The sequence below is a fragment of the Heterodontus francisci genome, chromosome 4 (assembly GCF_036365525.1).
Source record: "Heterodontus francisci isolate sHetFra1 chromosome 4, sHetFra1.hap1, whole genome shotgun sequence".
Classification (NCBI taxonomy): domain Eukaryota; kingdom Metazoa; phylum Chordata; class Chondrichthyes; order Heterodontiformes; family Heterodontidae; genus Heterodontus; species Heterodontus francisci.
Window position 1 is genome coordinate 7,647,828 of NC_090374.1, and position 26,667 is coordinate 7,674,494.

General features: G+C 47.0%; 1 protein-coding gene across 3 annotated transcripts in view; it reads right to left on the reverse strand.

Moving 5' to 3' along the window:
• LOC137368877 (growth hormone receptor-like) overlaps positions 1-26,667 on the reverse strand; it is a 255,252-nt gene that overhangs the window by 84,261 nt on the left and 144,324 nt on the right. For all 3 annotated transcript variants that reach the window (XM_068029108.1, XM_068029109.1, XM_068029107.1), the window contains 3 exons: positions 11,563-11,680; positions 5,955-6,109; positions 2,194-2,372 (listed from right to left, as the gene is read on the reverse strand). In XM_068029108.1, coding sequence (XP_067885209.1) covers positions 2,194-2,372; positions 5,955-6,109; positions 11,563-11,680 — 452 coding nt within the window. The remainder of the gene's footprint in view (positions 1-2,193; positions 2,373-5,954; positions 6,110-11,562; positions 11,681-26,667) is intronic.

Here is a 26,667-nt window from a genome sequence, read left to right on the forward strand (position 1 = left end):
TTACCTGTGAGTGTCAGCAGATAATTTCACAGTCATGTTTAATCCTCTAGGCTAACTGCCTCACTCCCATCACTGGCCTGACTCACATCAACTATCACAGCACACAGCAAGGCTGATCCTGGGACCTAACTGCTCTCAATGATTCAGCTCTACATCAGCTGCAACATTCAAGAAAGTCCTACTGCCTCTTTTCTTGCACCTGAAATTCACAGAATCATAGAATAATACAGCACAGGAGGCCATTCAGCCCATCAAGCCCGTGCTGATTCTCTGCAAGAGCAATCCAGCTAGTCCCACTCCCTCTACCTGTCCCCATAGCCCTGCATTTTTTTCTCTTCGGGTGCGAATCTAATTCGCTTTTGAATGCCTCGATTGAACCTGCCTCCACCACACTCTCAGACAGTGCATTCCAGATCCTAAACACTCACTGAACCTGCCTCCACCACACTCTCAGACAGTGCATTCCAGATCCTAAACACTCACTGAACCTGCCTCCACCACACTCTCAGACAGTGCATTCCAGATCCTCAACACTCACTGAACCTGCCTCCACCACACTCTCAGACAGTGCATTCCAGATCCTCAACACTCACTGAACCTGCTTCCACCGAACTCTCAGGCAGTATTCCAGATCCTAAACACTCACTGAACCTGCCTCCAGCACACTCTCACACAGTGCATTCCAGATCCTCAACACTCACTGAACCTGCCTCCACCACACTCTCAGACAGTGCATTCCAGATCCTCAACACTCACTGAACCTGCTTCCACCGAACTCTCAGGCAGTATTCCAGATCCTAAACACTCACTGAACCTGCCTCCACCACACTCTCAGACAGTGCATTCCAGATCCTAAACACACACTGAACCTGCCCCCAACACACTCTCAGACAGTGCATTCCAGATCCTCAACACTCACTGAACCTGCCTCCACCACACTCTCACACAGTGCATTCCAGATCCTAAACACTCGCTGCCTAAAGAAAGATTTTCCTCATGTCACATCTGGTTCTTTTGTCATTCACCTTAAATCAGTGTCCTCGGGTTCTCGACCCTTCCACCAATGTGAACAGTTTCTCTCTATCTACTCTATCCAGACCTCTCATGATTTTAAACATCTCTTTCAAATCTCCTCTCAACATTCTCTTCTCCGAGGTGAACAGACCCAGCTTCTCAAATCTATCCACATAACTGAAGTTCCTCATCTCTGGAACCATTCTACTGAATATTTTCTGCATTCTCTCCAATATCTTCACATCCTTCCTAAAGAGTGGTGCATCAATTGGACACAATACTCTAGTTGAGCCGAGCCAGTGTTTTATAAAGCTTCATTATAACTTCCTTATTTTTGTACTCTATGCCTCTATTAATAAAGCCCAGGATCCCATATACTTTTTTTAAGCACTTTCTCAACCTGCCCTGCCACCTTCAATGATTTGTGCACATAAATCCCTCGGTCCCTCTGCTCCTGCGTCTGCTTTAGAATTGCATCCTTTATTTTATATTGCCTCTCCTCATTCTTCCTGCCAAAATGTATAACTTTGCACTTTTCTGCATTAAATTTCATCTGCCACTTGCCCACCCATTCCACCAGCCTGTCAATGTTCTCAAAGTCTGTCACTGTCCTCCTCACAGTTACAATACTTCCGGGTTTTGAGAAAACTTTGAAATTTTGTCCTGCACACCCAAGTCTAGGTCATTAATATCGATCAAGAAAAGCAGGGGTCCTAATACCAACCCCTGGGAAACCCCACTATATACCTTCCTCCAATCTGTAAAACAAACATTCACCACTACTCCTGTCACTCAGCCAACTTTGTATCCCTGTTGCCGCTGTCCCTTTTATTTCATGGGCTTCAAATTTGCTGACAAGCCTGTTGTTTCCACACTCACTTCCCTCAGTATTCCCAGATGGATCCCATCCTGACCTGCTGACTTATCCACTTCAAGCTTTTCTAATACTTCCTGTTTTACAATTTTTTGCCCATTCAGTATCTCAACTGCCTGTTTCACTGTGACTTTGATGCATCTTCTTCCTCAGTAAAAACACAGGCAATTATCCTAATATGAACTTCACTGTTCTGGGGGAAAGATCATAGCCGTGTGACTGCAGATCTTGGTCAAAAGTGAAAGGATCTGCTACCTGACAAGAGGAGATTAGTTGTCAGTGGTCCCGGTGTCCGGGATACGTACCAAATCCCAGTGCTCAGCCTCTCTGGATTTATACTGGATTTCATATTTGCGTGGGAGCCACCCGGAGCTGATGTCGGAATTGGCTGGCTCCTCCCACCACAGCTGGATGTCCATGAATAATCCGGATTGGCTGATATTCAAGAGCGCCCAGTTCAATGAGGTTGGAGCATCTGGTTTTACTGATAAAAAAAAGAAGAGATTAAGAGATCTCACACAGCAAGGGGAGTGATGGGGGTGGGGGGTGAGGAGAGGGTGATACAGCAAGGGGAGAGTGTGGGGGGGTTTACAGAGAGGGGAGTGTGTGGGGGGGGTTTATAAAGAGGGGAGTGTGTGGGGGGGTTTATAGCGGGGGGAGTGTGTGGGGGTTTATAGTGAGGGGAGTGTGTAGGGGGGGGTTTATAGTGAGGGGAGTGTATGGGGGGGTTTATAGAGAGGGGAGTGTGTGGGGGGGTTTATAGCGGGGGGAGTGTGTGGGGGTTTATAGTGAGGGGAGTGTGTAGGGGGGGGTTTATAGTGAGGGGAGTGTATGGGGGGGTTTATAGAGAGGGGAGTGTGTAGGGGGGTTTATAGAGAGGGGAGTGTGTGGGGGGGTTTATAGCGGGGGGAGTGTGTGGGGGTTTATAGTGAGGGGAATATGTGGGGGGGGTTTATAGTGAGGGGAGTGTGTGGGGGGTTACAGTGAGGGGAGTGTGTGGAGGGTTACAGCGAGGGGAGTGTGTGTGGGGGGTTACAGCTAGGGGAGTGTGTGGGGGGTTTATAGTGAGGGGGGGTATGGGGGGGGTTTATAAAGAGGGGAGTGTAGGGGGGGGGGTTTATAAAGAGGGGAGTGTGTGTGGGGGTTTATAGCGAGGGGAGGGTGTGGGGGGGGGTGGTTTACAGTGAGGGGGGTTTACAGTGAGGGAAGCATGTGGGGGGGTTATAGCGAGGGGAGCATGTGGGGGGGTTATAGCGAGGGGAGCGTGTGGGGGCTTTATAGCGAGGGGAGTGTGTGGGGGGTTACAGCGAGGGGAGTGTGTGGGGGGGGGTTTACAGCTAGGGGAGTGTGTGGGGGGGTTTAAAGCGAGGGGAATATGTGGGGGGGGTTTATAGCGAGGGGAATGTGTGGGGGGGTTTATAGTGAGGGGAGGGTGTGGAGAGGGGGGTTCACAGTGAGGAATATGTGGGGGGTTTAAAGCGAGGGGAATATGTGGGGGGGGTTTATAGCAAGGGGAGTGTGTGGGGAGGGGGTTTATAGTGAGGGGAGTGAGTGGGGGTGGTTACAGCAAGGGCAGTGTGTGGGGGGTTTATAGCAAGGGGAGTTTGTGGGGAGGGGGTTTATAACGAGGGGAGTGTGTGGGGGGGGTTTATCGCGAGGGGAATGTGTGGGGGGGTTTATAGCGAGGGGAGTGTGTGGGGGGGTTTATAGCGAGGGGAGTGTGTGGGGGGGTTTATAGCGAGGGGAGTGTGTGGGGGGGTTTATAGCGAGGGGAGTGTGTGGGGGGGTTTATAGCGAGGGGAGTGTGTGGGGGGGTTTATAGCGAGGGGAGTGTGTGGGGGGGTTTATAGCGAGGGGAGTGTGTGGGGAGGCGGTTTATAGCGAGGGGAGTGTGTGGGGGGTTTATCACGAGGGGAGTGTGTGGAGAGGGGGTTTATAGCGAGGGGAGTGCGTGGAGAGGGGGTTTATCAAGAGGGGAGTGTGTGGGGAGGCGGTTTATAGCGAGGGGAGTGTGTGTGGGGTTTATAGCGAGGGGAGTGTGTGGGGGGTTTATCACGAGGGGAGTGTGTGGAGAGGGGGTTTATAGCGAGGGCAGTGTGTGGAGAGGGGGTTTATCACGAGGGGAGTGTGTGGGGGGTTTATAGCGAGGGGAGTGTGTGGAGAGGGGGTTTATAGCGAGGGGAGTGTGTGGGGGGTTTATCACGAGGGGAGTGTGTGGGGGGTTTATAGCGAGGGGAGTGTGTGGGGTGGGTTACTGCGAGGGGAGTGTGTGGGGGGGTTACAGCGAGGGGAGTGTATGGGAGGTTTACAGCGAGGGTAGTGTGTGGTAAGTTTATAGCGAGGGGAGTGTGTGTGGGGGGTTTATAGAGAGGGGAGTGTGTGGGGTGGGTTACAGCGAGGGGAGTGTGTGGGGGGGTTACAGCGAGGGGAGTGTATGCGGGGTTTACAGCGAGGGTAGTGTATGGGACGGTTATAGCGAGGGGAGTGTGTGGAGAGGGGGTTTATCACGAGGGGAGTGTGTGTGGGGTTTATCACGAGGGGAGTGTGTGGGGGGTTTATAGCGAGGGGAGTGTGTGGGGGGTTTATCACGAGGGGAGTGTGTGTGGGGTTTATCACGAGGGGAGTGTGTGGGGGGTTTATCACGAGGGGAGTGTGTGGGGGGTTTATAGCGAGGGGAGTGTGTGTGGGGTTTATCACGAGGGGAGTGTGGTGGGGGGTTTATAGTGAGGGGAGTGTGTGGGGGGTTTATCACGAGGGGAGTGTGTGGGGGGTTTATCACGAGGGGAGTGTGTGGGGGGTTTATAGCGAGGGGAGTGTGTGGGGGGTTTATCACGAGGGGAGTGTGTGGGGGGTTTATAGCGAGGGGAGTGTGTGTGGGGTTTATCACGAGGGGAGTGTGTGGGGGGTTTATAGCGAGGGGAGTGTGTGTGGGGTTTATCACGAGGGGTGTGTGTGGGGGGTTTATCACGAGGGGAGTGTGTGGGGGGTTTATAGCGAGGGGAGTGTGTGTGGGGTTTATCACGAGGGGAGTGTGTGGGGGGTTTATAGCGAGGGGAGTGTGTGTGGGGTTTATCACGAGGGGAGTGTGTGGGGGGGGTTTATCACGAGGGGAGTGTGTGGGGGGTTTATAGCGAGGGGAGTGTGTGGGGGGTTTATAGCGAGGGGAGTGTGTGTGGGGTTTATCACGAGGGGAGTGTGTGGGGGGTTTATAGCGAGGGGAGTGTGTGGGGGGTTTATAGCGAGGGGAGTGTGTGTGGGGTTTATCACGAGGGGAGTGTGTGGGGGGTTTATCACGAGGGGAGTGTGTGGGGATTTATAGCGAGGGGAGTTTGTGGGGGGTTTATAGCGAGGGGAGTGTGTGGGGGGTTTATAGCGAGGGGAGTGTGTGTGGGGTTTATCACGAGGGGAGTGTGTGGGGGGTTTATCACGAGGGGAGTGTGTGTGGGGTTTATCACGAGGGGAGTGTGTGGGGGGTTTATAGCGAGGGGAGTGTGTGGGGGGTTTATAGCGAGGGGAGTGTGTGTGGGGTTTATCACGAGGGGAGTGTGTGTGGGGTTTATCGCGAGGGGAGTGTGTGGGGGGTTTATCACGAGGGGAGTGTGTGGGGGGGTTTATAGCGAGGGGAGTGTGTGTGGGGTTTATCGCGAGGGGAGTGTGTGGGGGGTTTATCACGAGGGGAGTGTGTGGGGGGTTTATAGCGAGGGGAGTGTGTGTGGGGTTTATCACGAGGGGAGTGTGTGTGGGGTTTATCGCGAGGGGAGTGTGTGGGGGGTTTATCACGAGGGGAGTGTGTGGGGGGTTTATAGCGAGGGGAGTGTGTGGGGGGTTTATAGCGAGGGGAGTGTGTGTGGGGTTTATCACGAGGGGAGTGTGTGTGGGGTTTATCACGAGGGGAGTGTGTGGGGAGGGGTGAGGAGTGTTTGGACCAATCGGCTCTTGACTGCTGAATTGAATATTGATGTGCTGACAAGGGTTTGTGATTCTGAAAAACAAACGGCTGAGCCATTGCTTGCCATTAATCAATGATAAATTCAGTCTCTGCCATTCTGACCAGCTGTTTATTTACCAATGTCAGCGAGTTTAAAGCATCGTTGTTCATGTGTGATGTTGTCAGATTTCAGTTGCACACAGTAGTCAGTCTCCGAAGTGTAGGACTGATTGAAATAACAGGTGTTTTCTCTGCTGACGTATGTTGGACATTCTCTCCAGTTGGGAATTTTTCTGAACAGAAATAACAAATAATTCAATAATTACCACGCAGGTTGCACACAATTATTTCTTGAGTTCAGTACAGCATGGGTTAGATAGAGGAGTTTTGCTCAGGATAATAATCAATAGAGGCATTGTATAGACTCCTAAAGGCACCAAAGGAAGCCACAGAAGAGATACTAAAAAGAGTAACATGACTGTAAAAGTTGACAAGTCACCTGGTTGATGGAATGAACCCTCGGTTACTGAAACAAGCAAAAGGAAGAAATAGCAGTGCCATTGGTCACAATCTTTTTCTTCTCACTGGATACAGTATCAGTGCTGGAGGACTGGAATTTTGCTAATGTTATAACAGTATTCAAGAAAGGGGAGACGAAAAACAAGGAAACGATCAGCCAGTTAGCCCAACATTGGTGATGGGGAGGTAATGAAAACCATCACCAGGAAAGGGATCGGTTAATCAAGGAAAGCCGGCATGGATTTGTTAAAGTAATTTGTGTCTAACTTGATTGAATTAGTTGATGAGGTAATGGGGAAGTTGATCAATGTTTTGCGGTAGATGGTCAGAAGGCACTCGACAAAGTGCCATGCAGGAGGCTTGTTAAGAAGATACATACAATGAAGGGGAAAGTGACAATATAGACACAGAAAGGGTCGTGGTGAATGCGTGTTTTTCAGACCCGGAGGTGGTTTGCAGGGGTGCTCCCCAAGTCTCGGTATTCGGTCCGTTAATCTCATAATTACAATTTAAGATTTTTATAAAGGGCCTCGAGTCAGGTGTAGGGAGCAACACTATGAAGTTTGCAGACAATGTGAACTTGATGAAGTAGAAGGTCATAATGAGGATTGCTGTAGACTTCAGGATGACATCGTCAGCATGGTGAAAAAACATGGCACATGGAGTTCAATGCAGCGAGATGGGAAGTGATGCACTTTGGGAGAACTAATATGGAGAGGCAGGATACTACAGATGGGACCTGTACAAGAAGGACGGGTTGCATCTAAACTGGAGGGACACTAATATCCTGGCTGCAAGGTTTGCTAGCGTCACTCGGGAGGGTTTAAACTAGTGTGGCAGGGGGGTGGGAACCAGAGCAGTAGGACAGCTAGTGAAATAAATGAGGAGGACATAGTAAATAAGGCCAGTAGGACGAAGAGGAAGAGCAGGCAGGGAGATATTGCTGAGCACAGTGGGACTGGTGGTCTGAAGTGCATTTGTTTCAATGCGAGAAGTATAACAGGTAAGGCAGATGAACTTAGAGCTTGGATTAGGACTTGGAAATATGATGTTGTTGCTATTACAGAGACTTGGTTGAGGGAAGGACAGGATTGGTAGCTAAATGTTCCAGGCTTTAGAAGCTTCAGGCGGGATAGAGGGGGATGTAAAAGGGGTGGGGGAGTTGCATTACTGGTTAAGGAGAATATCACAGCTGTACTGCGGGAGGACACCTCAGAGGGGTCATGCAGCGAGGCAATATGAGTGGAGCTCAGGAATAAGAAGGGTGCAGTCACGACATTGGGGGTTTTCTACAGGCCTCCCAACAGCCAGCGGGAGGTAGAGGAGCAGATATGTAGACTGATTTTGGAAAGATGTAAAGGTAACAGGGTTGTAGTGGTGGGTGATTTTAACTTCCCCTATATTGACTGCGACTCACATAGTGTGAGGGGCTTGGATAGGGCAGAATCTGTGAGGAGCATCCAGGAGGGCTTCTTGAAACAGTATGTAGATAGTCCAACTAGGGATGGGGCTATACTGGACCTGGTATTGGGGAATGAGCACGGCCAGGTGGTCGAAGTTTCAGTGGGGGAGCATTTCGGGAACAGTGACCATAATTCCATAAGTTTTAAGGTACTTGTGGATAAGGATAAGAGTAGTCCTCGGGTGAAGGTGCTAAATTGGGGGAAGGCTAATTATAACAATATTAGGCAGGAACTGAAGAATTTAGATTGGGGGCGGCTGTTTGAGGGTAAATCAACATCTGACATGTGGGAGTCTTTCAAACGTCAGCTGATTAGAATCCAGGACCAGCATGTTCCTGTGAGGAAGAAAGACAAGTTTGGCAAGTTTCGGGAAGCTTGGATAACGCGGGATATTGTGAGCCTAGTCAAAAAGAAAAAGGAAGCATTTGTAAGGGCTGGAAGGCTAGGAACAGACGAAGCACTTGAGTAATATAAAGACAGTAGGAAGGAACTTAAGCAAGAAGTTAGGAGGGCTAAAAGGGGTCATGAAAAGTCATTGGCAATCAGGATTAAGGAAAATCCCAAGGCTTTTTATACATATATAAAGAGCAAGAGGGTAACCAGGGAAAGGATTGGCTCACTCAAGGACAGAGATGGGAATCTATGTGTGGAGCCAGAGAAAATGGGCGAGGTGCTAAATGAGTACTTTGCATCAGTATTCACCAAAGAGAAGGACTTGGTGGATGATGAGCCTAGGGAAGGGAGTGCAGATAGTCTCAGTCATCTCATTATCAAAAAGGAGGAGGTGTTGGGTGTCTTGCAAAGCATTAAGGTAGATAAGTCCCCAGGGCCTGATGGGATCTACCCTAGAATACTGAGGGAGGCAAGGGAAGGAATTGCTGGGGCCTTGACAGAAATCTTTGCATCCTCATTGGCCACAGGTGAGGTCCCAGAGGACTGGAGAATAGCCAATGTTGTTCCTTTGTTTAAGAAGGGTGGCAAGGATAATCCAGGAAATTATAGGCCGGTGAGCCTTACGTCAGTGGTAGGGAAACTATTAGAGAGGATTCTTTGGAACAGGATTTACTCCCATTTGGAAACATATGGACTTATTAGCGAGAGGCAGCATGGTTTTGTGAAGGGGAGGTCGTGTCTCACTAATTTGATTGAATTTTTTGAGGAAGTGACGAAGATGATTGATGAAGGAAGGGCAGTGGATTTATCTATATGGACTTTATTAAAGCCTTTGACAAGGTCCCGCATGGCAGACTGGTACAAAAGGTGAAGTCACATGGGATCAGAGGTGAGCTGGCAAGATGGATACAGAACTGGCTCGGTCATAGAAGACAGAGGGTAGCAGTGGAAGGGTGATTTTCTGAATGGAGGGATGTGACTAGTGGTGTTCCGCAGGGATCAGTGCTGGGACCTTTGCTGTTTGTAGTATATATAAATGATTTGGAGGAAAATGTAGCTGGTCTGATTAGTAAGTTTGCGGATGACACAAAGGTTGGTGGAGTTGCGGACAGTGATGAGGATTGTCAGAGGATACAGCAGGATATAGATCGGTTGGAGACTTGGGCGGAGAAATGGCAGATGGAGTTTAATCCGGACAAATGTGAGGTAATGCATTTTGGAAGGTCTAATGCAGGTGGGAGGTATACAGTAAATGGCAGAACCTTTAGGAGTATTGACAGGCAGAGAGATCTGGGCGTACAGGTCCACAGATCACTGAAAGTGGCAATGCAGGTGGACAAGGTAGTCAAGAAGGCATACGGCGTGCTTGCCTTCATCGGTCGGGGCATAGAGTATAAAAATTGGCAAGTCATGTTGCAGCTGTACAGAACCTTAGTTAGGCCACACTTAGAATATTGCGTGCAATTCTGGTCGCCACACTACCAGAAAGACGTGGAGGCTTTGGATAGGGTACAGAGGACGTTTACCAGGATGTTGCCTGGTCTGGAGGGCATTAGCTATGAGGAGAGGTTGGATAAACTCGGATTGTTTTCACTGGAACGACGGAGGTGGAGGGGCGACATGATAGAGGTTTACAAAGTTATGAGCGGCATGGACAGAGTGGATAGTCAGAAGCTTTTTCCCAGGGTGGAAGAGTCAGTTACTACGGGACATAGGTTAAAGTGCGAGGGGCAAAGTTTAGAGGGGATGTGCGAGGCAAATTTTTTTACACAGAGGGTGGTGAGTGCCTGGAACTTGTTGCCGGGGGAGGTGGTGGAAGCAGATACGATAGCAACGTTTAAGAGGCATCTTGACAAATACATGAATAGGAAGGGAATAGAGGGATATGGGCCCCGAAAGTGCAGAAGGTTTTAGTTTAGGCAGGCATCAAGATCGGCGCAGGCTTGGAGGGCCGAATGGCCTGATCCTGTGCTGTACTGTTCTTTGTTCTTTGTTCTATAAAATGGTACGGTTTTGAAAAATATCTATGAGCAAACAGATCATGGTGTCCACAAAGTTGCTATTGAATCTGCTTCCAGCACACTTTCAGGCACAATGTTTGTACATATTCTTTCTGTCTGCAAAGAACAGGGCCCTGTGTATTAATATTGTAGCTTCCAGTACGTGCAACTGGAACACATTGCGCCTGTTTCTGCTGAACAAAATAAGTGACAGCCATTCGCTGGTTCATTCCTCAGGGCAATGCCTTGATCAATCAGAGTTCACTTGCCAACCAATCAGCACTCTCTTCTTATGCAGTATAAGTTGTTGTTTTCCCTTCCATTGGTTATTCTTGTGAATTGTCCTGATTCGTGCAAGATGAAAAGCTTCGACAACATGTCTCTATTTTCAGCAATACTCAAATAATCAGTGAATTGAACTCCCCATTCCTGCTCCATATCCCTGAAATTCTCTTCTCCTTTAAGTATTTGTCCAATTCCCTTTCGAAAGCTACTCCTGAATCTTTATCTACCATCCTAAAACTGAAACACGCAAAAAAAAAAAATTTTCCTAATCTCACCTCTTTTGTCCATCACCTTAAATCACTGGTGATTAACCCTTGAGCTAGTGGAAACAGTTTTTCTTTATTTACTCTATCTAAAACCTTCACTATTTTGAACAAGTCTATCAAATCTCCTCTTAGCCTTCTCTGCCCTCGGAACTATTCGAGTAAATCTTTTCTGTTCCCTCTCCAAAGGCTTTACATCCTTCCTAAAGTTTGGTGCCCAGATTTAGACACAATAATCTTGGCTGTTATCAGCACATAACCAGGAAGCTCCCTGGTCTATAAAATTCAGGACTATGTCAAGTGATGTACTCTCTCACTGACACATCAGGAGGAATCCTGCAAATCACATCATTTGCTCAATGTTGCCAAATCCCATCTGGTTCACTATCGTCCTTTCGGGAAGGAAATCTGCCGTCCTTCCCTGGTCTGGCCTACATGTGATTCCAGACTCACAGCAATGTGGTGGATTCTGAACTGCCATCTGAAATGGCCTAGTTGTCAAGAGCATTTAGGGATGGGTAATAAATGCTGGTCTAGCCAGCAACACCCACATCCCATGAAAGAATTAATTGGAGCATCTGATCAGTTCTAAATGTAAGACCTTCTTACTTAATAGTAAATGGCTCTGAAAGATTTAATCAACACAAACTGCTTAAAATGAAGAAATGAGCTTTGAAGCTAATCTAGTTGTTGGATTTTTAAGAATTCTAAGTTGACATTAGTGTGCTGGGGAGTCTCAACTGTTTAAAACGTAGACACATCATTGCTACAAAATAAATAACAAAGAGTGAAAATGCAGAAATTGATGTGTGTCAAACCTTACCCCTTTGTATAAAAGAATTTTAGTTGGCTATTTTCTGTTAGGTTCTGGTAGTTTCCGACAGTCCACCTGCATGTGAAGGTTTCCTGCTCAGGTGAATGACATTCTGTAATTCTAGTCCCTGTGAGAGGAAATGAGAAGAGATGAATGATTCACAGTGCACTGAAATACAATGTGCAAGATTTACACTAATCCTGTTGTCTGCTTTTTCCTAATTACAGTGAATGTTGTGAACAAAACAGGTTCCAGCTGTGTTCCAGGAACACAGATTGTCCCTTTTCAATGAATGTGACACAGCACATGTGCAGTTGCTGAAGGATTAACAAGTACAAACAACAATCCCACAGGACTGCTTCATCCCAGAACATTGCCTTTATCTCTCATCCCCACAACACTGGACCTTACCCACGTTTTTTCTCATCCTAAATTAACCTCATCACTTATCTCTGCACCAGTTAATTCCATCTCATTCCTCAGTTTCAACATATGCCTGCAGCACCAGATTGTTCACTTCAGTGCTGCTTTTCACCCGCCCTCCCTTCCTTCCTGCAAGAGTGCTCATCACGTTGCGCGCCAGTTTAAAACTGGTCTAGGAACAGGAGGTCGGAGTCCCAGAGCTGCACGGGGGGAGGAGGGTCAAGAGGTTTTTGGCCACAAACATGGGAGCAGAGACAGTGCCAAGGTGTTGTACATGGAGGGTAACTCATTCCCCTCGAGAGGGAGGGAGAATCAGAGGGAAAATCACGGACATTCAAACCTCAGGAAACATGTATAGAGTTGGTTTCAACTCAGAGAAGGACTAATGCAAGTGAAAAACTGAATTTTACATGGGGCGGGAGGTCCCGCCCACCCACCAAAAAGTCAGGGCAAGCCTGCCTTCACCGGGCCTGGGAGCCATGCCAGGATTTTATGCCCCTCCAGGCCCTTAATTGGCCTTGGGTGGGACTTCCCCTAATAGGCAGGAAGTCCTGCCTCCAAGAACTGCCAGCCAATCAGCAGGTCGGCAGCTCTCAGTCCCAGTAGTGCCAGCAGGAGCGGTGGCCACTGCTGGGACTGCACCTAGCCACAGCAGCAATTGGAGAAAAGGTAAATTTGTGGGGCCTCGCGGGGGACTATCGGCCAGACCCTGGAGAGGCAAGGGGGGGGGGGGGGGTTGGTTGGGAGGGGTGGGAGAGTGTTGTGTAGCGGAGGCTGTTGGACGGTGGGGTAGGCACCTTGTGTCCCACAGAGGGCCCGATCAGGAGGGCACCCCGCCCCCCCCAAAGCCCACAAGGAGGCCGCCAGGTTTTACTGGGCAGCCTCCTGGGTCACCTCAGCTGCCTGCCCGCTGCTGGAAAATTGTAGCCACTGCCCCCCCCCCCCCCCCCCCCCCCCCCACCACCCCATGAATTTGCAGTGGGGGTGGGAAGGTAACGGGAACACCACCCCCTGTCTCCCACTCAATTTTACGACCCCCCCCCACTGCCTCCAGCCCACTCCTGCAGCGGGGGGAGGAGGTGGGGTGTAAAATTCTGGCAAATGTTTTTATCTTTCAAGTGTTTTGCACCGAACTATGAAGAAACAGCATGTGTATTTAACCAGATTTGAGGAAAGACTGAAGAGTCATGGCGTTTTCAGCCTGGAAAAGAGGCACCTAAGAGGAAATCTTATACAGGGATATAAGAAACAAAAAGGCATGGAAAAGGTTAACCTGGAATACTTCTTTATCAGCAGGAATTGAACAGGTAGACACAGGTTCCAGCTAAGAAAGGGAAACTATCGGACTGTTCTTGGAGGTTCCTCATGCAGAAAGAAAGATCAACACTCAGAGTGTACCTGCGTGGTGGAGGATTAACCCTGGAATCAGTTAGGGGAGGCGGTGGCATAGTAGTATTGTCACTGGACTAGTAACCCAGAGACCCAGTGTATTGCTCTGGGGACATAGGTTCAAATCCCACCACAGCAGAAAGTGGAATTTGAATTCAATTAATAAATCTGGAATTTAAAGCTAGTTTAATGATGGCCATGAAATCATTGTCGTTTGTTGTAAAAACCCATCTGATTTACTAATGTCCTTTAGGGAAGGAAATCTGCTGTCCTTACCTGGTCTGGCCTACATGTGACTCCAGACCCACAGCAATGTGGTTGACTCTTACATGCCCTCTGAAATGGCCTAGCAAGCCACTCAGGTGTATCTAACTGCCAGCATTGTGGGTGTACCTACCCCACCTGGACTGCAGCAGTTCAAGAAGGCAGCTCACCACCACCTTCTCAAGGGCGATTAGGGATGGGCAATAAATGCTGGCCTGGCCAGCGATGCCCACATCCCATGAACGAATAAAAAAAAAAGTTAAGAAACAAATGCAACAATGAGGAGTGTAGGGTTAACCTGTTTGGATAAATTAAGATGGGCCAAATAGCCTTTCTCATCTGGGAGTGTCTTGTGATGTTGTGACAAGGCTGTTGTTGGCCTTGGCTCTATTTCTACTGCAATGTACTGGTTTATCAAGGGTGTTGCTGTGGAGCAGACGATGCAGACGCACAGCATCACACTGACTGCAAAGTTGTAAAAATGAACTGGGCCGAGTCTCAGTACGTGACTGCAGAGATCATCAGTTGCAGCTGACGCACACACTTATAGAGGCATGATATTCTCAAAATTCCGTGCATCAAACATTTTCCTGTTCATTTACAAACACCACCATGTTTTAATGTAAACTGCTCCACCATGCATCCTCATGTCACTCAACAAAGAATTAAATTCCAACATAGTAAGATAAAAAGGCAGAACAGTTGAGCTCAAATATACTGGAATTAAGCTAAAGCCTCAAAATGCCCCGATCAGACCCTACTTGGAGTGACATGTGTAGTTCTGGTCACAAAACCTCAAAACCATATTGGAACACAGTGAAACGTTTCAGGTTTCAGTTCTGATGAAGGGTCACTGACCTGAAACATTAACTCTGCTTCTCTCTCCACAGATGCTGCCAGATTTGCTGAGTATTCCCAGCATTTCTTGTTTTTACTTCAGATTTCCAGCATCTGCAGTATTTTTCTTTTATTTTAGGTACACCATAATATTGTTATTGATTTTAAGTTGGCAAATGTTACGCTGCTTTTCAAGAAAGGAGGTATAGAGAAAACAGGGAACTGCAGGCCAGTTAGCCTATCATCAGTCATTGGAAAGATGCTGGAAACTATTATTAAAGAAGTTTTAACATTGCACTTGGAAAAGCATAGTATGTTTAGAACAAGTCAGCATGGTTTTACTAAAGGGAGATCCTGTTTGACAAATTTATTAGAGTTTTTTGAGGATGTAGCTAGTGGGGTAGATAAAGGGAAATCAGTTGATGTAGTATACCTGGATTTTCAAAAGGCCTTCGATAAGGTGCCACACAAAAGATTAATAGGCAAGATAAGGGCTCATGGTGCTAGGGGTAATATATTAGCATGGATAGAGGATTGGTTAACAGACAGGAAGCAGAGAGTGGGCATAAATGGGGCATTTTCAAGTTGGCAGGCAGTGAATACTGGGGTGCCACAAGGATCAGTGCTGGGGGCTCAGCTATTTACACTCTATATTAATGACTTAGATGAAGGGACAGAGAGTGATGTATCTAAGTTTGCTTATGATACAAAGCTTGGTGGAAAGGTAAGCTGTGGGAAGGACACAGAGAGGCTGCAAAGAGATATAAACAGGTTAAGTGAGTGGGCAACAAGATGGTAAATGGAGTATAATGTAGGGAAGTGTGAAGTTGTTCACTTTGGTAGTAAAAATAGAAAAGCAGAATATTTTTTAAAAGGTATGAAGTGTTGATGTTCAGAGACTTGGGGTACTTGTACAAGGAACGCACAAAGTTAACATGCAGGTGCAGCAGGCTATTAGGAAGGTAAATGGCCTGTTGGCCTTTATTGCAAGGGAATTGGAGTACAGGAATAAAGAAGTCTTACTAAAATTGTACAGGGCTTTGGTGAGATCGCACCTGGAATACTGTGTGCAGTTTTGATCACCACATTTAAGAAAGGATATACTTGCACTGGAGGCAGTGCAGTGAAGATTTACTAAATTGGTCCCTGGGATGATGGGGTTGTCCTATGATGAGAGGCTGAGTAAGTTGGACCTATATTCTCTGGAGTTTAGAAGAATGAGAGGCAATCTAATTGAGACATACAAGATTGTGCAAGGGCTGGATAGGGTAGAAGCTGAGAGATTGTTCCCACTGGTCAGGGGATCTAGAACACGGGGACACAGTCTCAGGATAAGGGGCCGATCATTCAGGACTGAGATGAGGAGAAATTACTTCACTCAAAGGGTTGTGAATCTTTGGAATTCTCTATCCCAGAGGGTTGTGGATGCTCCATCATTGAATACATTTAAGGCTGAGATAGATAGATTTTTGGTTTTACAGGGAATCAAGGGATATGGGGAGCGGGCAGGAAAGTGGAATTGAAGCCCAGATCAGCCATGATCGTATTGAATGGTGGGGTAGGCTCGATGGACAATATGGTCTACACCTGCTAATATTTTTTGTGTTCTTATGTTTTCAAGTCCCACAGCACAGACAGGCCTGAGAAGGTAAGTAGAAAGTAGGGAAACTAATTTTCAAACTAACCTCAGAAAAATATATGGAATAATGCCCCAAAACGAAGACATAGTAATAAAGGCAAACACAGTAGCATTTATACAAAATCTAAGATGGCATGGTGGGAGAGATAATGTACCAGAAAGATGGGCTTTGATGGGATAGTTAATGTACTAGGGGCAAAAACAAAAAGTTAATGTTTCAGGTCTGTGACCTTTCATCTGTTTCACCTAGTTCTGATGAAAGGTCACTGACCTGAAACGTTAACTCTGTTCAGCTCTCCACAGATGCTGCCAGACCTGCTGAGTATTTCTAACACTTTTTATTTTTGTTTCATATTTCCAGCATCTGCCGTATTTTGCTTTTAATGTTCTAGGGGATTGGCTTTGATGGGAATGGTTTATGAACATCTTTGTCGCTGAGATTGAGACCATCCAATCAGCTGCCTCTGCTGCTCACTCACTTCTCCAGCTCACCAAGCTAAACTTCCCTTAATGATCCCCTTTCCTTTGTCCTGAACACAAGAACACAAGAACTAGTCGCAGGAGTAGACCATGTGACCCATCGAGCCAGCTCTGCCATTCAATATGATCATGGCTGATCTTGGGCATCAATTCCACTTTCCTGCCCACTGTCTGCTTCCTGTCTGTTAACCAATCCTCTATCCATGCTAATATATTACCCCAACTCCATGAGCCCTTTTCTTGCCTATTAACCTTTTATGTGGCACCTTATCGAATGCCTTTTGAAAATCCAGGTATACTACATCTACTGGTTCCCCTTTATCTACCCTACTAGTAACATCCTCAAAAACACAAATAAATTTGTCAAACAGGATGTCCTTTTAGTAAAACCATGCTGACTTGTCTAGTCATACTATGCTTTTCCAAGTGCATTGTTAAGACTTCTGAACTCACACCTTCTCTACTTTCTCCCCCATCTCCCCTCACGCTCTCTCCAAGCTCATCTTGAGACCCACCTCCTGATCCCACAAGACTATTCCCACCAAACTGCTGACCCTTCAACATCCCTTCCTGGTTTCCAAGTCAGCTGATATTGTTAATGGTTCCCTCTCTTCAGGTACTGTCCCCTTCCCCTTCAAATCAGCTGTCAACACCACCCAGGTCAAAAACTCCACCCACCTCAAAATCTCCACCCTTTACCCCTTAGTCCAGGCAAACTCCCATCCCATCTCCAACCTCCATTTCCTCTCCAAAGTCCTCCCAAATCTGTACACAGCTTTCCTGGAACTCCACGTTTGAATCCTTTCCATCAAGTTTCTGCAACTGCCACAGTACTGAAACAGCCCTGATCAAAGTCACAAATCACATCTTCCATGACTATGACAAAAGTAATCTATCCTTCCTCATCCTTCTCAGCCTGTCTGACCACACCATCCTGCTCCAACCACCATTGTCCAGCTCGGTAGGACGGCACTTGCCTGATTTCATTCTTAGCTATCCAGATGCAGCCACCTGCAATGGCTTCTCTTCCTTCTCCCGCACCGTCACCTCTGGTGTCCCCCAGGGTCTATCCCTGGCCCCTATTTCTGATATACACACTGCCCCTCAGTGACATCATCTAAAAGCACAATGTGCAAAAGAACCCTAAATCTCTATGCATCTCTACGCAAAGTTTTCCTATTAATGTATGAAGTAAATTAGAAAGTAGTGATAAGAATAAAGAAAGGAATTTTAATATTCCTTGACTTGTGTAGAATGCGTTGAGGGAACAGACGACCAGACCTTTGTTGAGTCTGAGTCTAGATGCAGGTCCTTGAATTTGTTGATTATAATACAATCAACGAGCCAAGAAAAAAAAGCTTGACAAACTTGCCTCTGGGATTTACTGATGTTCGACTGATCTCTTTTATTCCCTATGTTGTCTGCTCTGGTTACCCGTCATTATGTATTCTCATGTCAATTTTGTCTGATAATATTCCTGTGAAGCATCTTGGGAGGTCAACTATTAAAATAGAAGCTACTGTTGCTGATTGGGTTTTTTCTGTCTGTAGTTGTGACGACAGCATTACGATGGATAGGGTCCACTGGGATCGGAGCTCTGCTCTGTCCAAATTTCTCTCAACTGTGGCTCTTAATGACCTTTACTTGCTTGCTCTCCAGCTGATGCTGCAGATTTGTAGAACAGTCTGTACCCAGTTGTGATCAATAGGTAACTAAAGAAATTGAGATAAATTAGTTGCTATGTTGTGTCATGTTGATCCATCTGAGTGTATGATAATCGAGGAGTTTTGACCGCTCAGGGCTCTGTGATTACAGTCCTGTGATAATCGAGGAGTTTTGACCACCGCTCAGGGCTCTGTGATTCAGTCTCGCAGTCACACTAATAATTAAAATGAAAGTCCCCTGCTGGGCAGGAAGTGTAGGAGGCACATGTAGCAGCACAGAGACAATTAACAGACTGTAATGGATCATTGTGCAGCCTAGACTCTAAGCCTGCTGAGCTTCAAATTAGCGCTGCCAACTCTAGTTGGACATATTTCTTGGTATTTGATCATGTGATGTTTGATCGTGTCTCTTTGGATGAGGGAGGGGCAAGTGTGTGCACGGTTGGCGGGGGTGGGGCTGAGAGTCAATCTCAAATCAAAGTGATTCATGACAACGCTTCGTCATCGCCGATGTCATCAGGATGCGCCGCGGTGCGCACATGCGCAGACGGTCTCCTGATCTCTGCGCATGCACTGTGGTCCGGCTTGCCAGGACTGTTTTGCGCATGTGCAGATGACGTCATCGCGTTACGTCGTCTTCCACGGGCAACGCGTCAGGTTGGCCTCTGCGCATGCATCAATCTTCGGATATTCACGCATGCGTCAAAGCTTCGGCGCGACTTTTTGAAAGTGGAAGGAGGAGAGGTTTCGTCGGGCATTTTCTCGCATTTTATCTGAATTATTTAGTCGTTTTGGAGACTTGCTTCATTTTTATTTGACACAGGAGATTGTTCCAAGGTAAGTTGCTCTGAAAACATTTCCATTGTCTGGGGCACCGCATGTGCTCCAGTCCCTGTTGTGAGTTGCTGTGTGCAGGCAGTACATGTGCTGCAATGTACCATCTAAACGGTCACTTTCGATTCACTGCAGAACTTAAAAAGGTGTGCACAACAGTAATTTCAGTGGATGGAGGGAGGCTAGCTCTGACTCTGATTTGCTTTATTTCTTTTCATGTAAAACATGCCGTCGAGAAAACAATCCTTGAGACTTAAGGTCAGCATTCAAGCAATGAAGGCAACTGGATCATGCTGCGGAGCTCATCACGATGTGGAAAGGAACATTGCATTTATGGATGAATTGGGAATGCACATTGGGATGCGCTTGGGGGACATTCACCAAGAATAGACTGAGCTCAGATTCTTGTGACTTTGCCTTCTTCACATGGACAATACAGTAGTGGAATAGAGAGCCAAGCGTTTATTCACCACAAGGCTCTCCAGGAACAATCTCTTTAGCTGTGCATAGCAGAGACTCGGCCTGTCTGTCTAACGGGAATGCTGGAAACACAACACTCATGTATCCATGCACAGCAGTGCCTCGGATGCTTAATGAACTTAATAAAACTTCTCAATAATTAACCCCAGAATTGTTGAGGCTTTGTTTTGCATGCTATTTCCCCGACTTTGCAACTGCACTTCAGATATTCAACTATAGTGGAGTAAGGGGGGTAGAGGGAGGGGTGGAGGTAGGAGGGTAGAGGGAGGGGTGGAGGTAGGGGGGTAAAGGGAGGGGTGGAGGTAGGGGGGTAAAGGGAGGGGTGGGTGAAGAGGGGGATAGAGGGTTGGGTGAAGAGGGGGAGGGAGGGTTGGGTGAAGAGGGGGAGGTGAAGATGGAGAGGGGGGAGGGGTGGGGAGAGGGAGCATGCAAAATGCAGGGACCAGACAGTTGCAATGCCTGAAGTACTGTGGAGAAGTAGGGGAGAAGCAACTGGGTTGGGCATCCGCAGCTGGAGGGAACGGCTGAATGGAGAGGGCCGGAAGCGAGAGGCTGTAGAGAGCTGCGGGAGCGAGTGTGCGAAGACCTTGGTGTCGCCGGGTCCAGGGACTGGCCGGTAAGTCTTTTGCTGTTGTGTTTCTGGCGCATGCACAGAAAAAGGCACTTCTCTTCCGCTCCGCTGCTCCCCCCCCCCTCTCCCTCACCCCCCACTCCCTCTCTTTCCCTCCTCCCCCACTCCCTCTCTCCCTCCTCCTCTTTTCCCCCCCCAGCCCGACACCCTCAACGCTGCTCTCCCCGGCCCGCTCCACTCTCTCACTCCGGCCATTGTATTCTGCCACGTGTTTGCTAGGTTTCATCTCTGTGATTCTTTGAGCAGCGCCATCTTTAGTCCTGGCAGCTGCTACAGTCGCAATCTGTGACGTTTTCGTGGCACATGCTGTATCTGCGCATGTGCCAAAACAGCGCCACCTACCGTTCGCGTTGTCAACAAATGCGGTCATCTCAAATACTGCAGTTTAGTTTAGAGATACAGCACTGAAACAGGCCCTTCGGCCCACCGAGTCTGTGCCGACCATCAACCACCCATTTATACTAATCCTACACTAATTCCATTTTCCTACCACATCCCCACCTGTCCCTATATTTCCCTACCACCTACCTACACTAGGGGCAATTTATAATGGCCAATTTACCTATCAACCTGCAAGTCTTTTGGCTGTGGGAGGAAACCGGAGCACCCGGAGGAAACCCACGCAGTCACAGCAAGAACTTGCAAACTCCACACAGGCAGTACCCAGAATTGAACCTGGGTCACTGGAGCTGTGAGGCTGCGGTGCTAACCACTGTGCCACTGTGCAGTGTTGACTGCATTGACTGTTTATCAGTTGACAGGCCCTTGAGAAGAACGTTATCATAACTCTACCAAGGCAGGTAAGGAATCCGATTGATGGAAGGAGATTTGTTTGTCCTCTGTAAATATTAAACATGTTTTGCTTTTTTTTAAATTACCACGAGAAACTTGGGTGAGCAAATGATCTTCAATCCAGAAAACACACAAAAAAAATCTGGAATTGAAAGCTAGTCTCAGTAATGGTGCCATGAAACTATCATGGATTGTTGTAAAAACCCATCTGATTCACTAATGTCCTTTAGGGAAGGAAATCTGCTGTCCTTACCTGGTCTGGCCTACATGTGACTTCAGACCCACAGCAATGTGGCTGACTCTTAACTGCCCTCTGAAATGGCCTAGCAAGCCACTCAGTTGTCAAGGCCAATTAGGGATGGGCAACAAATGCTGGCCTTGCCAGCGATGCCCACATCCCATGAAATAATTTTTTAAAAGATGGAAATTCACTGGTGCCCAATCCAGAAGCGTGAAGTTGGCGATTCAGCCATAACACTCGCCTGAACCAGAAGGCCCTAGGCTGCGCTGAAACTGGGCCTCGGCCTCATTTAAATAATTTTAATCAAGCTGCCTGTGGACTTGCGACTGATGCAGCAACTATTTTCAGGCCACCTGCCTTGCTGGTAGCAACTTCAGTGTTTGAGGGGTTGGAGGGGATGGAGGGTCATCAGGATAGCAGGAGGGAAGGGATTATGGACGGCAGCAATGCTGCACAAGTTGACATGCACTGAAGAATCCGGACGTCTGCCCCTCTCGTCACAGACTAATCTCTGTGAGGGTACAAATACCGAACCCCTCCTTGATGTTCCTAAGGGTCCCAAGGCCTTGTTCGGGCAGCTGTTAGGGATGCGTGTAAAATGGACTGACCCATTTTCAGATCAGTCTTTAAGGGGACAGGATATTGGCTCCTGAAACTGGACCACACGGGGCCTATTTTAGGCCTCAAACAGGTGCAACAAGATCCACTTTCTCCGCCCAGCACATACTTTGCCTTGGATAATAGTTTTTCAACCTCATTCACTGAGCAGCAACAAAAATACAATAAATCGAAGAAACTGTTTCTTCTGAGTTTCGTACCCAAAATCTAAGTCAACTTGAGGGAAGGAGACCTTCAAACAGAGTAAGAGGAACTTCAGTATTCAGTCAATAAAAATAAACTGCACAAGACTTTACAAAGGAACACCAGATCTGAATTCTGTAATTCAACTTAACAGGCCTAGCATTAGGTTTTGATGCGTCTGCAGCTAGATCTAAAAGGAAAGTTAAATTTAAACCAGTGTTAATTTTAACCAGCTCCTTCGCCCTCCGACCAATTCAAGTGTCCATCCTGATCCTCACAGGCTAGACTAAGAAGAGAACAGGGTTGAAATTCTGAGGCAGGGAATGTTCTTGTAGCTAGGTCTGGTGCGGCTCCACACCTTCGTCAGATGTGCCAGGCCACGGGGAGTTAGAAAGAAATTCTAGACGGCTATTGAGACAGAAGGAATGGCTGAGATGAGCAAGGACAATGTACCTGGAACTGTAGCACAATATGAGTTCAAGCCTATAGGATAAAAGAGCTGGGGAGGAAATGGGCATAAAAAGAATGGATGAAGGAAAGAGAGTCCGGTCATGTATGAAACAGGGACCAGTGAATAAATTATTTTGAGGTTTCAACTTCATAGAATCATGGACTGATGCAGCACGAAATGAGGCCATTTGGCCCATAGTGCCTGTGCCAGCTCTTTGGTAGAACTGTCCAATTAATTCCACTCCCCTGTTGTTTTCCCCATAGCCCTGTAAACTTTCCTTTATGTTTTTTTAAAAATTTATTTTATTTAGAGATACAGCACTGAAACAGGCCCTTCGGCCCACCGAGTCTGTGCCGACCAACAACCACCCATTTATACTAACCCTACAGTAATCCCATATTCCCTATCACCTCCCTACACTAGGGGCAATTTACAATGGCCAATTTACCTATCACCTGCAAGTCTTTGGATGTGGGAGGAAACCGGAGCACCCGGAGGAAACCCACGCAGACACAGAACTTGAAAACTCCGCACAGGCAGTACCCAGAATCGAATCCGGGTCCCTGGAGCTGTGAGGCCGTGGTGCTAACCACTGCGCCACTGTGTCGCCCATATGTATTTATGTATTTATCCAACTCCCTTTTGAACGTTATTATTGAATCTGCTTCCACCACCCTTTCAGGCAGCGCATTCCAGATCACAACAACTCACCGTGTAAAAAAAGAATTGTCATGTTACGTCTGATTCTTTTGCCAATCACCTTAAACCTGTCCCCTCTGGTTTCTGACACTCCTGCCACTGGAAATAGTTTCTCTCTATTTACTCTATTAAAACCCATTCACGATTTTTATCACATCTACCAAATCTCAACAAGAGATCTGGCTGCTACAAATGGTCTCATATCCATCACTCTCTCCAGTATGTTTCATTAGATACTATCAAATGTTTTTCCTCTTGATGATTTAGAAGATCAAGTCTGATTAAGGACACTTTCAGTTACACTGTAAAACTCCCAATCTGATTGCAATTGTGCCATTTCGGAAGGCCGTTTAAAACATGAACTCTATTCACGATAACCCCATAAACAAACCTCTCTGCTCAGGAAAGGCGGGAATTTACAACATCTGTTTGGCACAACCAAAGACCAGCGAAACAACAAAGTGAGATCTAGACCTATATTCACTAGAGTTGAGAAGAATGAGAGGGGATCTCATAGAAACCTATAAAATTCTAACAGGACTAGACAGGCTGGATGCAGGGAGGATGTTCCCGATGGCTGGGGAGTCCAGAACCAGGGGTCACAGTCTCAGGATACGGGGTATGCCATTTAGAACCGAGATGAGGAGAAATTTCTTCACTCAGAGGGTGGTGAACCTGTGGAATTCTCTACCGCAGAAGGCAGTGAAGGCCAAGTCATTAAATATATTCAAGAAGGAGAGAGATATATTTCTTAATGTCAAAGGGATCAAGGGATATGGGGAGAAAGTGGGAACAGGGTACTGAATTAGAAGATCAGCCATGATCTTTTTTGAATGATGGAGCAGGGCCGAATGGCCTACTCCTGCTCCTGTTTTCTATGTTTCTATATTGGAAAAGGTAAAATAACTGAAGCACATATTGCATTGACTATTCTCTCCTTCCCTGTCCTACTGTGGGTAAACCGTTTGAACTGAGATAGGCAATTGTGCTGACAGGTTCATCATTAGTTAACGTATCTAAAACAACTTTAAGATACAACTTTAAATATATTGCTGAAAATAGAGACATGCTGTTGAAGCTTTTTGTCTTGCACTCATCAGGACAATCTGAAAGAATACCAATGTAAGGGAAAACAACAACTTTATACTACATAAGAGAGTGCTGATTGGTTGGCAAGTAAACTCTGATTGGTACTGTCATAGAGTCATAGAGATATACAGCACAGAAACAGGCCCTTTGGCCCATGGTGTCTGTGCCAGCCATCAAGCACCTAACTATTCTAATCCCATTTTGCAGCACTTGGCCCGTAGCCTTGTATGCTATGGTGTTTCAAGTGCTCATCTAAATACTTCTTAAATGTTGTGAGGGTTCCTGCCTCTACCACCTCTTCAGGCAGTGTGTTCCAGATTCCAACCACCCTCTGGGGGAAAACATTTTTCCTCAAATCCCCTCGACACTTCCTGCCCTTTCCCTTAAATCTATGCCCCCTGGTTATTGACCCCTCCACGAAGGGAAAATGTTTCTTCCTATCTAACCTATCAATGCCCCTCATAATTTTGTATACCTCAATCATGCCCCCCTCAGCCTTCTCTGCTCTAAGGAAAACAACCCTAGCCTTTCAGTCTCTCTTAATAGCTGAAATGCTCCAGCCCAGGCAACATCCTGGTGACTCTCCGCTGCACCCTCTCCAGTGCAATCACATCCTTCCTATAGTGAGGTGCCCAGAACTGTACACAGTATTCCAGCTGTGGCCTAACTAGCGTTTTATACAGCTCCATCATAACCTCCCTGCTCTTATATTCTATGCCTCAGCTGATAAAGGCAAGAATCCCATATGCCTTCCTAACCACCTTATCTACCTGTGCTGCTGCCTTCAGTGATCTATGGACAAGTACACCAAGGTCCCTCTGACACTCTGTACTTCCTAGGATCCTACCATCCATTGTATTTTCCCTTGCCTTGTTAGTCCTCCCAAAATGCATCACCTCGCACTTCTCAGAATTAAATTCCATTTGCCACTGCTCCGCCCATCTTACCAGCCCATCTATATCGTCCTGTAATCTAAGGCTTTCCTCCTCACTATTTATGACACCACCAGTTTTCGTGTCATCTGCGAACTTACTGATCATACCTCCTATATTCACGGTAAAATCATTAATTTACACTACAAACAGCAAGGGTCCCAGCACCGTTCCCTGCAGTACACCACTGGTCACAGGCTTCCACTTGCAAAAACAACCCTTGACCATTACCCTCTGCCTCTTGCCACTAAGCCAATTTTGGATCCAATTTGCCAAATTGCCCTGGATCCCATGGGCTCTTACCTTCTTAACCAATCTCCCGTGCAGGACCTTATCAAAAGTCTTACTGAATCCCATGTATACTACATCAACTGCTTTACCCTCATCTACACATCTAGTCACCACCTCGAAAAATTCAATCAAGTTAGTTAGACACGATCTCCCCCTGACAAAACCATGCTGGCTATCTTTGATTAATCCCTGCATCTCCAAGTGGAGATTAATCCTGTCCCTCAGAATCTTTTCCAATAGTTTCCCAACCACTGATGTTAGACTCACCGGCCTGTAATTACCTGGTTTATCCCTGCTACCTTTCTTGTATAATAGTACCACATTCGCTGTCCTCCAGTCCTCTGGCACCTCTCCTGTGGCCAGAGAGGATTTGAAAATTTGTGTCAGAGCCCCTGCAATCTCCTCCCTTGCCTCACACAACAGCCTGGGATACATCTCATCTGAGCCTGGGGATTTATCCACTTTTAAGCCCGCTAAAACAGCTAATACTTCCTCCCTTTCAATGCTAATATGTTCAAGTATATCACAATCCCCCTCCCTGATCTCTACACCTACATCGTCCTTCTCCATAGTGAATACAGATGAAAAGTAATCATTTAAAACCTCACCAATGTCCTCCGGCTCCATACACAGATTGCCACTTTGGTCCCTAATGGGCCCTACTCTTTCCCTGGTTATCCTCTTGCCCTTAGCATACGTATAAAACACCTTCGGATTTTCCTTTATCTTGCCTCCCAGTGTTTTTTCATGTCCCCTCTTCGCACTCCTAATTACTTTTTTACGTACCCCCCTACACTTTCTATACTCCTCTAGGGCCTCCGCTGTTTTCAGCACTCTGAATCTGCTGTAAGCCTTTTTTTTCCCCTTATCCAATCCTCTATATCCCTCGACCCAGGATTCCCTGGACTTGTTGGTCCTACCCTTCACCTTAACGGGTACATGTTGGCTCTGAACTCTCATTATTTGCTCTTTGAATGACTCCCACTGGTCTGATGTAGACTTTCCTACAAGTAGCTGCTCCCAGTCCACTTTGGCCAGATCCTGTTTTATCATATTGAAATCGGCCTTCCCCCAATTCAGTACCTTTATTTCCGGCCCATCTTTGTCCTTTTCCATAACTACCTTAAATCTTACAGCATTATGGTCACTATCCCCGCAATGCTCCCCCACGGACATT